The following is a 14550-nucleotide window of genomic DNA, read 5'->3' as shown; positions in this document are numbered from 1 at the left end:
TTTAAATTAAGTTGAACAGTTTCATCCTCCTAACTGCAAGTAGCAACTCCTCCCGAAAGACTCCTGGACACAGAAAAAGAGCAGTGAAGGTGATAAAAGCTAAGTTGCATGGCAGATAGGACAGCAGACTAAACAATATCAGTTGCCATTCTGGAGTATTACATCAAGTATCCTGGTCAATGAGACCCAGTAGCCAAGGTGACAAGCTGCTGGCATTTATCAAAATTGTCCAGTTCTATTATCATATGCATCTCAAAAGTTCAGAGGATAAGGCAACTTCTTTCTAATCTGAAGATTAACATGCCACACTTAGACACCTTTAATAAAAAAATTGTGAGCAGAACCTGAGAGTGACTGAAAAGGGAAGGGAAAGAGTCCCGGAGGGCACACTTAAAAGAAGAAACTGGATCAAGCACCCTGCCATGATCAACATTTAAAGTTGAAGAAATAACAAGGCACATTAAGAAATGTCATTGCTAGCATTCTCAGAATCACGTGGATCTCTTCAGGCAAAAGAAACTCCAAGATGCAGAAACTGGATGACATTTTCCCTGGTCCTCTCTCTCTAGGAAGTTGGAACTTAAAGGAAAAAAAAAATTCCAAACAAAAAAGAAAAGCGACTTGTAATTATTTCCACAACCAAATTTATATTCTAGTCACATGCTCTAGTGCTCTACAGCAGCCACAAAAACCAGAAATTAAACCAAAACCCAATTACCACACAAGACTCTCTAAAAGATGCCTTTTGTCCAGATAGGCATTTTTTTGGGTAATTTTTTTGTCCAGTTGGGTTTTTTGGCGCTGTCTTTATTTACTTGTCTGTTTTTAAGTCAGGTTTATTTTGACTTCCTGTTCCTCTGAGGACTTCCATGACTAGGGGTCAAGATATCATCAGTTCAGATGACAAAAACAAAAAAAAAAGTTTCAGAGGAGAAGTTTTTCCCATAGTACACAGTAGTTGAGAAATAAGATTCAGGTAGTACATAGTCTCTTTGGGAACACCAGTACCCTAACAAAGTTTATGAAATGCAAACAGTCTATTTCATAGGGTGAAAAGTCACACAAACAATCTTTTCTGCAGCTTTCCTGACTATCTACTACTCTGTGATAATGTTCCAAAATATTTACAGAACACCACACTAGTGAAACTCAAAATTACAATACAAAAATCTGTACACACCTGACAGCCTTCATTTAGGCCTCCTTACTTTCCCTTCTCCCAATAGCTCAACTCAATCTCATGAATTAACATTTAAGAACACCATAGACACCTTGATCCTAGCAGTCTACAAGAGCACAAGGCCTCTTAGTTTCCTGTGGGCTGACAAAGATACACACAGGCTCTTGGTGGAATAGAATTGTATTTCATGTCCACTGGGTTTTTGCAGCTTTGTGAGACTTAATTTCAAAGATATTTTTGCCAAGAATACATCCTGTCTTTTATGACATACAGGTTTAATATATTTCTGTAAGATTTCTCAGTTAACTCTAACATTGTCCTGGGGGAGGAGTCATGGCACTCTATCATACACTGGGTGCATTTTTTTTTTTTCAGTAACTGATACAAAGATGCTAGGTTTTCAAACATCTTCGTTCCATTGAAAAGAAAATTTAGAGGATCTACAAGATTGCTGAACAGTCTAAAATACATTTTAGAATCTGTGAATAAATTTGAGATAATGAGATTAAAAACCTGGAAATTTATCCTGAACTTTTGGGACAGCAAATATTAAAACTGAGGCCATGGAGATGCAAACTTACAAGCCTTCCATACCAAAGTGTCCTTTTTTTCTCTCCATTTGGAAGTATAACTCAGGTTAGTTTATAAAACCATTCCCTAAAGAATAAAGAACAATTATTCATAACAAACACAACTAACACCTTATATTTAGGCATGTGGCTTTAAAACTTGCACATTTTTCACATTTGGATTTTCTGCATTAGAACCAGAGTGTGCCACCTGTTTCCAATCTCTTGTCTCCCCAAGCCAACATTAACCCTCTTCTGCCTCCACCCAGTCACAGTTTGGGCTGTAAGACTGCAGTGATAGCAGGACCATGCTCACAGAGATTCCTACGAGGAGTACACAAGGGATCCCTATGCGTTTCCTAGAGCTGCTTGTGCAGGCCCCATGAAGACACATACACATGTGTCCCAACTCAGGGAAACCACAAAAGGCACAAAAAGCCTCCTGACACCCTGAGCAGTGACACTTTCATTGCTGTTGAACAGTAATGTTGTGATTAAACATCAGAGCAGATTAATTTCCAGCTCAGATGACACTGAATACCACTAACAGGAACAGGAGGTATGTTCACAAGATACTGGAGACGAACAGGATTGCTGATTAACTGCCTCCAGCCTTCTTCCATGGAGTTCTTTCAGACCTCTCTCCCCTAAGCCTGGAAGAAGCATCCCCTGTCATATGAAGAGCTGACCCAGAACCTGTGAAGGATCTTAGAAACTAACACATACAGACCTGAGTTATGAAATTACCTCAACCATGCAGAAACTAAATAGACAGAGCTTTAGAAAACTTACTACTAAACACACTGAGGTTCAGTGACAGACAAGGCTGTAGCTTTCTATCCCTTGGAACTCTGATATAGGACCCCAGCTAAGAAGATAACATTCACATGAAGCAGAGACTGCTTTCCTACATATGTGAATCAGGCAAAGTTACCATCCACACCTGTGAGATCATTTGCTGGGAACTTCCAGTGGTATTTTCAAGAACTGAAAGACCATGTTTCATCTTGACTTACAGCCACCCCCCGGAAGCCAAATGCATTACTGTCTTAATAAGCCAAATACAACCAGCAATTCTGCAAACACAGAGGGTGTTTATGCAGATCTTCCCTGGCTCCAAGGAAAAAAAAAACACATTTGTAGTTCACCATGCACACTCACTGCCTAGCAAAGAGACATCAGCCAGAATCAAGAGGAAACAGGAAAATTTCCCAAAGGATTCATCTGACAACCACTACACAACAGACCAGAGGTTTGCCTGTGAACAGCTGTTAGAAACAACCAGATGCCTGAGATGTTTTAAGATGGCAAAACAAGTTTGCCGACCCCACCCACACACAATTCAGCTCTCATCAGTAACACAAGTATGGACAAAATACCTATTTTGTTTACTCATGTTAAGAATTATTTCATGTTTATATCCTGTTAGTTTATACACTAACAAGATATACTGTAATTAACTGAGTAGGCAGAATTTTCTAAAAATGAGGTTATGTAAAAAAATTTAAACATACTGACAAAATGTTTTTTTCCTTCCCTACTTTTTCCACACTAGGGACAGATTTTTTACAGTAGCCAAACTAAGAATTGCAGATCTGTTCCTTTATTTTCTTCCTCATGGCAAGGAACACAGGAGAGCCAAGAGTGGCAACAACTTGCCAGACTGAGACTACTGTACTACACCCACACTCTAAATCAAAGCCTAATACTGTACAGTTGCTTTTGAAGTCCCAAAACTGAGTTAGCCTATTACCAAAACTCCTGAGAGGAGCTAAACTATATCCCTGGAGTCAATGCATATCAACTCATGAAGTCACTGTCAATACAATTGTGTTGACACCAGTACTAAGTAGTTATTAAAAGAACATTAAGAGCACACCCATCACCTCAGATGGCAATTCCGTTATCAACTCCCCTGCTTGTTCATGAGGTTTGTGTCTCCTGAGAAATCTCCAACATCCAGCAAGTACAGAGCTTCACCAGGGTATGGTGAGGACACACATCACTAAAAAGATGAAAGTCACCAATACAGAAAAACTCCAAGTCAAGATGTCAAAATTGGGACTTATAGGTAACAAAGAAACTATTCTATGCCTAATGCCCTTGGAGTGGTGTAAGTCAGGAAAAAAAACATTTTTATAGGTCAGGAAACAACAATCTTTATTAAAAAAAACCTTTTTCAAGCACTTTATACAAAATAACATGGACAGACAGACATATCTGAAAGAGAAAACTGGTACCTTCAGAGAAAATGGTTTACAGTGTCACCAGGGCACAAGTCACAGTATAGGATGATGTACTTCAATAGTAAACTAAGGGGTTCTGCAGCAAAAGAGAAGGGACCACAAAGAAAGAAACCTGTCTTAAGGTTAATGCATATGGGCACAGAATCCAGTTCTACTTAAGAGTTGGACTCGATGATTCGTGTGGATCCTTTCCAACTAAGAATGTTCTGTGCATCTGTACTCAATTTTTTTTTATTACAGCAATCAATAAGTAGCTAACTGACAAACTATCACAGATACTGTACCACATTTAATTCCCAATAAATTATTCCGTTTGCATCTCGGTTTGAACTAGCACAAAATCTAAGCAACTCTTTCATCTAAGACCAACACTGAAGTAATCTGCAGCCCAGACTCAGAAAGCCTCTTTTAGGCTTATACATCCACACATATTTTGTACAGATCTTGATTCTCCTAACAGAAGCCTGCAGGTGGCTCTGCAATGCACCTGAGGTGTAATGTAACCTGAGAGCTGAGGGCAGGTATACCTGCATCTCCTCTAGCCTGGGGACACACACTGCATCAGCTGCCTTATTCTATGCAAGGATAATTCTTTCCTGAAGACCAAAGCAGCAGCAACTCAAGTACTGTAACATGCACTCGGGGGAAGAGCTGCTTCACCATAATGATCTCATACTACTTCCTGATAAATTGAAGAAGGGTATTGCCTGACCATATCCAGTAGCCACGAAGTCGTAGTCATTCTGTTCAGGGATATTCTGTAAAGCATATGCAAAATACAAGCTGCAGGCAATGGCAGTTCCTTTCTTCTCTGTTCAGAGCAACTACAGAATTTAAAGACCTATCTGTCAAGTTTGACACTGCAAAGGCAAGATCCTTTGGAATGAGGGGGAGACAGCTCAAATCAGTCCCACATTAACCTTTCCAGCTCACTCAAGCTTTGATTGCAATGTCAAAAGGCATAATTTACATATTAGAAATTTTAATTTTGGACTCTCCACTCCACTGCAAAGCAACTATATTTGAACTGTTCTTTCCCAAATCTCACAACATGGTCACTGAAGACCACTTACATCCATCTTCTATTCTATGTGTTAAAATTTTAAGCACTGCAAAGAAAAGGTTTTGCTACAGCTCTGGATATTGCACATTTTTCTACAACTTTAGAAGCAGTATTTTCACTTGAAATCACCAGACAACCCCCATGATTTATTTTCTGTGTAGCTGAAAGAGTAAGGAGTTCCAGGAGTCTAGAATAAAACTTGTGAGATAAGTGTGACAAAGCTCCTAAAGCAAGAGCATCTTCAAGTTTATGGAATAGCAAAATCATAATTGCTGCAAGTTTTATCTGTTAGAAATTGTCACCTTTTCTTAAGCACTAAAATCTACCTAATAATAGTGAAATACAAGAAAAGGACATTTGTATCAAAAGGTAAAATTATTTAAATATATTCTTTTCAAACAGGAGAATTTTTTCTCACAAAAGGATCTTAAAGATGAAAAGTATACCCACCGAGTACCAGACTGAATTATGGATTCAAAAGCTTTCACTCTAAGCAGTACCTCCTGAAAAGCCTTTTGAAAAGGTGGCATAAGTGCTCAGTAGACAGAAAGTCTTGCCTAGAAGATGGGCTTTCTATACATGCCATTAAGACAGAAGAACAGAACTTCAAATACAACTTCAAAGTAAGAGCTCATGAATGTCATTAAGTCTGCTTTCAACTGTGTAGCACCACCATACAAAAATTAGGGACATTAAGAATACACTGAGTTAGAAAACAATAGCACCTAATATCAGACATATAACTAATACATAATGACATTGTTTTTCCTTATCAAGAAAAAATGTACTATAGCTCCACCAACAGCAGGGTTCAACTGTGAAGATGACATGAGAACTTTACAGCCCTCCCTTCACCTTGATGCAATGTTCAGCAGCTGTGAGCACACCCCAGGCACTCTGTGCAGAGAGCTGCTACGGAATACACCATGGAAACAATCCAGGTAAGAAATATCCTTCTACAAATGGGGAATTAGAGGGGTGGAGGCTTAAAATAAGCAAATACAGTTACATCTCAGCTCCACAAGGAATTACCTGCCAGTGATGATGGTGCATCTGACTGCATGCACTTGGATGCAAGCATAAATGGAAGGGACAAGATCTTGAGTCACTAGGCAGTGCATGCAAGACAATCGTGACAAAACAACTTCTCAAATAAAAAAAAAAATTACACAGTTCAAAAGAGCCAAACAGAAGTCTGGTTATTGAAAAGTCCATGACATGCACAAAGCCTCCTTCAATCAACTTGCAGCTGTCAGCAGCCATTCTTCACACCATGCCTATCTCAGGTACATTCCTCCAGGCAATACTTGGGTTCAATTAAGCTGCATGCAAAGTAAAATATACATGCAAATCATTACATCCTAATGCATCTAAAGAGAACTCTTTTCCTACCTAATCCAAGCTTATGCCTTTGCATTATTTAAAGATACAGAAATATTCGGGGTATACATGTAGTTACAGCACGTGAAGTCACACTTATCTTGTTAGGAACAAGGAGTAGCACCTCAAATGAAAACTCATTTTCTGGACTCTCTTAAGAAAAGCAGCCACGAAGCAATGTAAGGTAGGATATATCCTCCTGTAGTGAGCTGGAACTCTGTGAGCAAGTTGGAATACTTTGTAATTCTTAAGTAACATTATTAATGAAAGATCAACAGCAAAGACAAAAGACGTCAGGAAATTCAGCAAGGAGAAAGGTGGATTTTATAAAAAAGGCTCAATGAAAAGACAGAAGACATGACTAGTTTTATGGACTTGCAGTACACAGAGACATCAGTCCATGGGCACCAAGTCTGGACAGGTTATCAACAACTACTGCAGTTCACACTAGACCTAGACTGCCACTCTGATGTCATGACAGGCAGAGACTGCTTCAGAGAATGAGGGTGAAGTAGAAGTGAACGTGATTTTGCAAATTGCAAAGCAGTTAAAACTTACTCCTTTTTTTGGCTAACCAATAAGTTTTAATCCCCTTCCACTGACCATCTGTTGTGTGAAGATCTTTTTCAAGCACAGCTGAAGCAACTGCATTTGTTAAATACTAGGATTTTTCATTACATAGAAGAGTAAATACTGCAGAAACTGGTACTGGATTTCCAGACAGGTATGTGTTTGAAGGCAGTAAAGTACAGATAAGTAAAGTCAAAATCTAAAGATAAAGAAGGAATAGGAGAGAACTAGAGGTATCCAAACTGATCCCTAACACAGAAAAAGACAGAAGAGGTCTCCACCAATATTATTTGTAAGCCAGGAGAAAAATAAAAACCAAGTCAGAAACTCAGGGAACTGGGGTTTTTAAAAGTGAACAGATGTTTAATACACAAGTGGGCTGCTACAGAAAAATACGAGAAGCTGCACAGTGGGATCTTTACCAGAAAATGATCTTGAATTCTAGAAGAAGAAACATTTTCATACCTTTCTACAATATGATGTACATATGTATTATGCTTCTTCTCCACACAGAAACATGCTAAGACACAGCCCTGAAAGAGACTCCTTCAGCCCAAAAGAAAATTGAATTCTGGTATTTTCTGTCTGTCCTGCCTGCTGCTGTTTAAAAAAAGAAAGAGATGAACAACATACTTACACAGTGAACCAGCTGTGGTCCGTCCTCTTTTTGACCTTTCTTGATTAGCTTTTTCAGAAGCCAAAGAAGCTCTGGTTTGAATATTTCTTTTTACAGGGTTCTGCTGTGATTCTGAAGCCTTCTCCACTCCATGAAAGTATTTCATGTGATAATGCAATAACTTGGATTTGCGGAAGGATTTTGAACAGTCCAAGAACTTGCATCTAAACTTGTGATCTTGGTCAACAGTTGCAGCTTTTTTTGATGCAAGAAAATCTGTTCTCCTACAAGGTTTTGTTACTGTAAGAACAAAACAGATAAATTGCCCCATGCATATGCTATATTTACCAAATGGTTTCCTAAACTTAAACTGCAAAAAGAAGCATGCATTCACACATATTAGCTATGAAATACTAGAAATAAAATGTAATGCCTTATCTGCCTTTAAGATTAGTAACTTTAAAGGGAAAAGTCTACCCTACACTGCTCATAAAAACTGGTTGTCATGATGCCACTGCTTTTTATGAGTAAGTTAAAATATTTTGCTTCCCCAAGTCCTTGCCCAAACAGCTGATATCACTGTTTGGTGCTCCTAAAGATGAAAGACTGAATCACACAGAGATTACATCCCTAAATCCAAACACTAAAGGTTATTTGTTTGCAGCTATTCACATCTTTGGAGAAAGCAAGAAAACAGTTTTGCTTCTCTGTTTACAATTATTTTTCTACCTGCTTTCTGGGTGTACAGTTCTACCACCAAAGCCTGTTTACTTCCAAAGACAATAAAAACAGTATGTCAGAAAATTTTAAAAGTAAAATTGAAATTTATTTCAATTTTTAAGCAGTAATGAAAAACAAAATTGCTTGCATCTGTTACAAAATGTTCCCTATGAGCTACACTTACTTAGTTTCTCAAAAAAGTAAGGAAAGTCTAAAGAATCAAATGTAAGAACATTTTAAGGCACCTATTCCACAGAGCACTGCTGTGCAACCCAGGGCTGTAGCTATCATGAATTTCAGGAACTTTTATTTATTTTTTTTTTCTAAGAAACATACTAAAGAAATCTTTTCAACTAAATCAGATTACTGTCACAAGTATCTGTACTCAATACAACACATGAGAGGTAAAAATGAAGAAACAGATCTAAATGGATCAACGCAATTATCCACCACTAATACACATAGCATCAAATAATCCCTCTCCAGCTAGAAGACAGCTAGAAGAGATATTATAAAAACAAAACAAAACAAAAAAAAAAAAAAAAAAAAAAAAAACCAAAAAAAACCAAAAAAAAAACCCAAAAAAAACCAAGCAAACCCCCAAAACAAACAAACACCTTCCAAATACAATTTTTCAATTTGCTTTGCCAGTATTGAAGTGCTATTTCCATCTTTACAACAGTTTTCGACTTGCAGGATTAAGAACGCAGTGTTTAACTGCAAGACCCAAACCTAGCAACATTGACAAAAACTGAAGGGATGCAGCACATGAATGAAAATTAAGACACTGTATTAGAAGTAGTTGTAAGGAAGAGACCAAAGTACACAGAAACATTATGAACAAGATTTAGATTTTCTCTAAGTGCAGATTTTCTGCTTTGAACAGAAGGAGTGTTAAAGGCAGTGTCAACATGATCCTGGAGTAAAAACACTGCACAGGTAGTTTCCAAGATTTTAGCATGCAGTAACAAAAATGGTGTTACTGAGCAGTACACTTAAAGGTTGTCACAGTGCAGAGAAGCATCTGAGACAGCCATATCTGAGGCACATCCAGACTTTAAGTACCGTGGACAAACAAATCTTTAACACAGAATAAATACAAGTAGTTGCACCCTAATGCATAGGGAAAGATTAAGTCATATGTAACACCAAGCTGGTTAAAAGAAAGAAAATGCAATGAAACTGAAGTACGAAATAGTACAAAGAAAGACACTAGTTTTGGGTGTTTCACAGTGGTAATGACCAGGAGGAAGACACTGTGGCAGAGAGACATTAAGAACATCAATAAAACTGCAGCAAAGCCAGACTCACACTTGCAGAATGATGAAGTTTGCCAATACCAAAATCAAAATATACTGCAGGCCATCAAAAACTGCATTCAGGAAGAATGAAAAAATATTCCAGGAAAGCTCAGTGCAATGGCCTGTGGGTTTGGTGAAAGCAAACACAGAAGGGTTGTCTTGACTGTAAAGGAAAAAAACCAGCATTTGGGACTACAGATGCTGAGAAGTTGCTACTATGTAATAACAAACATGAAGCTGGAAAACAACTGCAGCGGTAAGGAGTAATGGGGTCCAAAAACTTAACAAAAAAACATTACAAAGATGACAAGGGAAACTATTACACCATCACACAACTGTCAGAATGAGGCCCCGCATCCAAGCTCAGAGCACTTCCCCTCCACTGAGCTGGACAGATTCTGGAGAAGATATAGGGAATGGCTTCTAACTGATCGGCTACAGGTCAGAAAAGGACTGCATTAGGTGAAGTTAGAAAAAGGGATAACAAAGACATGGGACAAAGGGAAAGGAAGCAGACAAAAAACTTACTGCAATGTGCAAAAGGAATGCATTCAGAGTAATAAAAATACAGACAATCCCAAAAATTGAAAAAAAGCTTCAATCATTCCCATCACTACATTTTCCTTCTTTACAAGTAGCACAACAGAACTCCCTTTCACCCAGGCACAGTAGGAAACTGACAACCAACTCTGCCACGCAGGGGAGCCTCTGGAGAGCCCTTGCTCTGTACACTGAAAATTACATCCTACACCAACACCTAAAGGGGCAGCTACCATCCTTACACACAGAATTTTTGCTCACAACATACGACACTAAAATTGGTTTTTAGAAAAACAAGTTTGGTGTATTGTCTTCAGATTTTCAGGCCCTTCACTTTGCAGAGGAGCTTGGTGGGTATTTTCTGTGAGTACAGAGGAAAATAAATGGTAAATATGACACTTGCTATTTCTCCCATGATTACAATCAAAATTCAAACTCCTCATCTGCTTTTCAGTCAGCCACTACAACATTAAGCACAGATACTCATGATCAAACATCAGTGTGTCCTTTAAGTTTCACTACAGAGAAAAACATTCCTTCAGTGCTCTCATCAGCAACCCTTCCCACTTTCCACTGGGTTGAATTATCCAAGGGTCAAGCTTTGACCATGTTCAGCAGTAAGTTCACTGTAAAATACACAGTGTGAAGCTTCCAAATCCACCAGAGGTGTTTTTACACTATCATCAGTTCTCTCTTTGACATAATTCCTGCTGGGACAGGAATATTTGGCAGCAGCATGGTACCTTGAAGGTCGGCCATCCTGTGGCATCTCCTGCAACACCCTGGTAAACAATCCAAGAAGCCAGCAGTGCACAGAACTATTCCCATTTTCCCCTATTTAAAGATGGCTTTACTGCAGTTTTGAGCCATTAGAATTCCACACACCAATTGCTGGATAAAAAATGAGGAGACCTTCACTTTCTATTTCCTGATCTCCAAAGAAATACTAAGTAAACATCAAATTATTTCTTCACTTGCTGTTAAATCAAACACATTGAAATTCTCTAAAACTCATGTTCTCTGGCACATTATCTTCATGATAGGTCATGGTAACAAACAAGCTTGAGCTGACAGTTTTCACACTGCTTTGGACCATTTCACACCACTGGGCCAGTGTCCTCACTAATTACTTATTTAATTCAACTTATTTCTCCTGAAATCTTGTGTTGTTTTTCCTGAGCTCACCAAGTGTTTCATCATTTCAGCTCTCAAACTACATTTCTTCCTTTATTTTCAAAAACCCTTTCTCTTTCAATATGTCAGTTGTGAAACAAAAACCATCTTGCTTAATTGCTCTTCTCAAGCTGATTTAGGTAAGGACAGCATCCAAGAATTTCCAATGCATCCAAAAACCACAGAAGGAAATGCCTGGTGTAAGAAATACATAACAGCACCAATAATAATCACTGATCATTAAATATTTATAAACTTGTGGGGTTTTGAGCTGTAACATTACTTAGCATTGCAAGAATTATTCAAGATAGTATTTCCTATGGCACTCCACTCACCAGTTTCCCCCTGTGCTGGAAATAAATTGGTACCAAGAAAAGCAGTCTGTACTGGGCAGTAAAGCATAAGCCTTGCAGTGCACCACTCACACCTCAACATATCCTTGGGAAGGGCCAGGTGGGGAGGATGTGAAGGCTTTACCTCCACTTTGACTTGTAACTGAAACACTGCGACCAGATTGTGGTGTCCCACCCTAGGGAGCTTTAAGAGAGCAAGGAAGGATGGACTTATTTACCTACCATATACTGTTAGGCTCAAAAATACAACTTTCACACTACTGTTAAGCAATTAAAGCCTACTGAGGTGAGCTGCAGGAGAAATAGCAGCTCTTTCAAACTGATGAAAAGGTCTTATGCTTCTCCTTAACTGAAACACAAAGCTAACAGAACAAAATCAGAAAAGCAGGTGTAAGTATAAGGCAAACAGAATCCCTGATGCATGTCTATGCAAATAAATAAGTAATTTCAAGAGTGCTAGCAAATACAACCACAAACTTGATAGCAGATGTATGCAAAGCAAAGGCAGCACACCTTTAAATTTAAAGGAATTTTTAAGAGTAAACTTACATAAACAGCTATGAAATGCTTCTGTTTTAGAATGTATGCAAAGCTTTAATTGGTTGCAAAAATTTGCCAACAGACTGTCACATGTTTTCTGGAAAGATAGCTTGATTTAGCCAAATTCTGATCACCACTTCTGGTCCCTTGTCACTAGAGGTGCCGAAAGCCAGCAGAACAGGATTCTGATCTTTCAATACATGTAATTATTCAGAATTTTGTTGAAATGTTTTAAAAAGGAACTTCATTTTTGACAAGCAATGCTATATTGCCCTTTCAGAACATGTTACATTTTAAAACATCTCAGTCATACGAAGACTCCAGACTGTGCTGTTATAAATGTCTGCAACCACTATTAATTTTGAATCATCTACCAACCAGTGACTAGAAAAACACCCTTTAAAAGGAATGCTAATGTCCTTAAAAATTCCTGATATTCAAATGCTATAAAAATAACGTTCTTCCTATATATCATCCTATATATCATGCAAGATAAAATTCGTACTACCAGAATGTACTACTCAACAATGTCAAAATGACACTAACAAATCGCACTGAGAAACAGGTTTTTTAAAGCATTCTCCCACAAGAAGATAATTAATTCTCACTAAGTGACTAGAACTGAAGTCTACAGACAAATAATAATGGTAATACTGGGTTACAATACTGCCTTTGTTCTACATATGGAAAGCTACCAATGACTAACTTCCACGCTGTACTTTGTGGGAAACTCACATGCAGCAGATACCCTCTTCTCCCATACACACCACCTACTCTTCACCAATGTACTCTGTACACCCCTGCCCAAGCCCCAGATCTCTTTAAAACACGTGGCAGACTAATGAACATAACTGTCTTACACACAGTTATTTCATCTGGAGCCTATCTGCCCCCTTGATAATCATCCATAAATTATTTAATTCAGCTCCCAGTCTCCAACACCAGCTATTTTTAGGACAGCATGCCTGGACTCTGCAACATTTCTACCCCTCCACAGAGCAGAAGACACTGGTGATTTTCAGAGGCATTTTCAGATCTCACCTACAGGCACCTGGCACTGTCATGATGCTACACACATGAACCACTACCAGGTAAAATACCATGCTCTGCTGTTCCCCCATCAGGCAGCTCATCAGCACTGGGGTGTACCAGTACAATCCCACGACAAAGACAGAGCACAAAGAAGGAAACACAGATCCACTTTTAACTACAAAGGATTTACCTTTGATAGAATATATGGATTTTAAAACCTTTGTCTAGAACTGCTTGTTAGTAACATTTTTAATGTTGGTTGGTATGGAAATGTAGATTTTTGCACTTGGATTTCAGGTGACAGTATTTACTCCCAAGACCCTGCATAGCTTTATCACCAATCCTTAAGAGTGCTCTACAATAAAAACACCTGCTTGCCACATTTGGATTTCCACTGAGATGCATGTCTGATTTCTAATGTTAACTGAAACAACTTTCAATTAAATAAAATCCACATTCAGAAGTATGGATTTTCATGTAAAAAACAGTGTTGTACTTCAGGTCAGAATTCAACGTAAGTGAATATTTCCAAATTAATTTTAATTTAGCTTGCTCAAGTCCTGACAGAAGAGCCAGGAACAAGAGTGCACAAATTCTATCAGAGTCTTTGGGCAGGTGCTAGCCAAGCCCCGTTCCCACAGCTTTGCTGCTTGTATCCAATGAAGCAAGCTCAGGCCACATCCCACACATTCCATTAATGTGAATGACACAACACACACAAGTATTACACATTCCACTGGAATTCTCCCGAGTTTAAACCCAAATTACAGATGCTCAGCAATAGCTGAAGGAGACCAACAACAAAAGAGCTTGTATTTCTAAATAGTGTAAATGAAAATGTGTAAATTTTCTTTTACACATCCAACCTAAGTAAGGGAAGAGGTCAGTTACTTCCAGCACTGAGGGTACCCATTAGTGGAAAGGGAGAGGACATGAGAGAACAGTTACACGCAAGTAAGTGAGAGAAGATAAGTACAAACAAGAGGTAAATTTAAAATAACCAGCAAACAACACACAGAGATTACTCCAGCAATGCTGAGAAACCATAAATCTCTAAGTGCTCTGTTACACTTAAACTTGTTTAATAGAGCATAAACTAGGAAATATGTACTTCAAATTTCCCCAGTTAGCTGTAGATCCAAAGATTAAAGTTATGAGAATAATCACAGGATAGCACCATGTTTTGACAGTCTACTATCTGCACAGGAAATTTGAATTTGAAAAGGCAAGGTAAGAACACTCCCCAGCTAAGAGAAAATAGAGTAAA

The 14550-nt window shown here is 38.4% G+C and overlaps 1 protein-coding gene across 26 annotated transcripts in view; it reads right to left on the bottom strand.

Annotated features, from left to right (window-relative positions):
- The window catches only part of PHF20 (PHD finger protein 20), a 70310-nt gene that overhangs the window by 25186 nt on the left and 30574 nt on the right, over positions 1-14550 (bottom strand). For 20 of the 26 annotated variants that reach the window (XM_085557721.1, XM_085557720.1, XM_085557719.1 and 17 more), the window contains one exon: positions 7646-7924. The exons of the other annotated variants lie outside the window; for them this stretch is intronic. In XM_085557721.1, coding sequence (XP_085413847.1) covers positions 7646-7924 — 279 coding nt within the window. The remainder of the gene's footprint in view (positions 1-7645; positions 7925-14550) is intronic. 26 annotated transcript variants of the gene reach the window in all.

Source organism: Lonchura striata, chromosome 20 (assembly GCF_050655825.1).
Source record: "Lonchura striata isolate lonStrDom1 chromosome 20, ASM5065582v1, whole genome shotgun sequence".
In the NCBI taxonomy this organism is placed as follows: Eukaryota; Metazoa; Chordata; class Aves; order Passeriformes; family Estrildidae; genus Lonchura; species Lonchura striata.
This window is presented reverse-complemented; position numbering and strand designations above follow the sequence as displayed.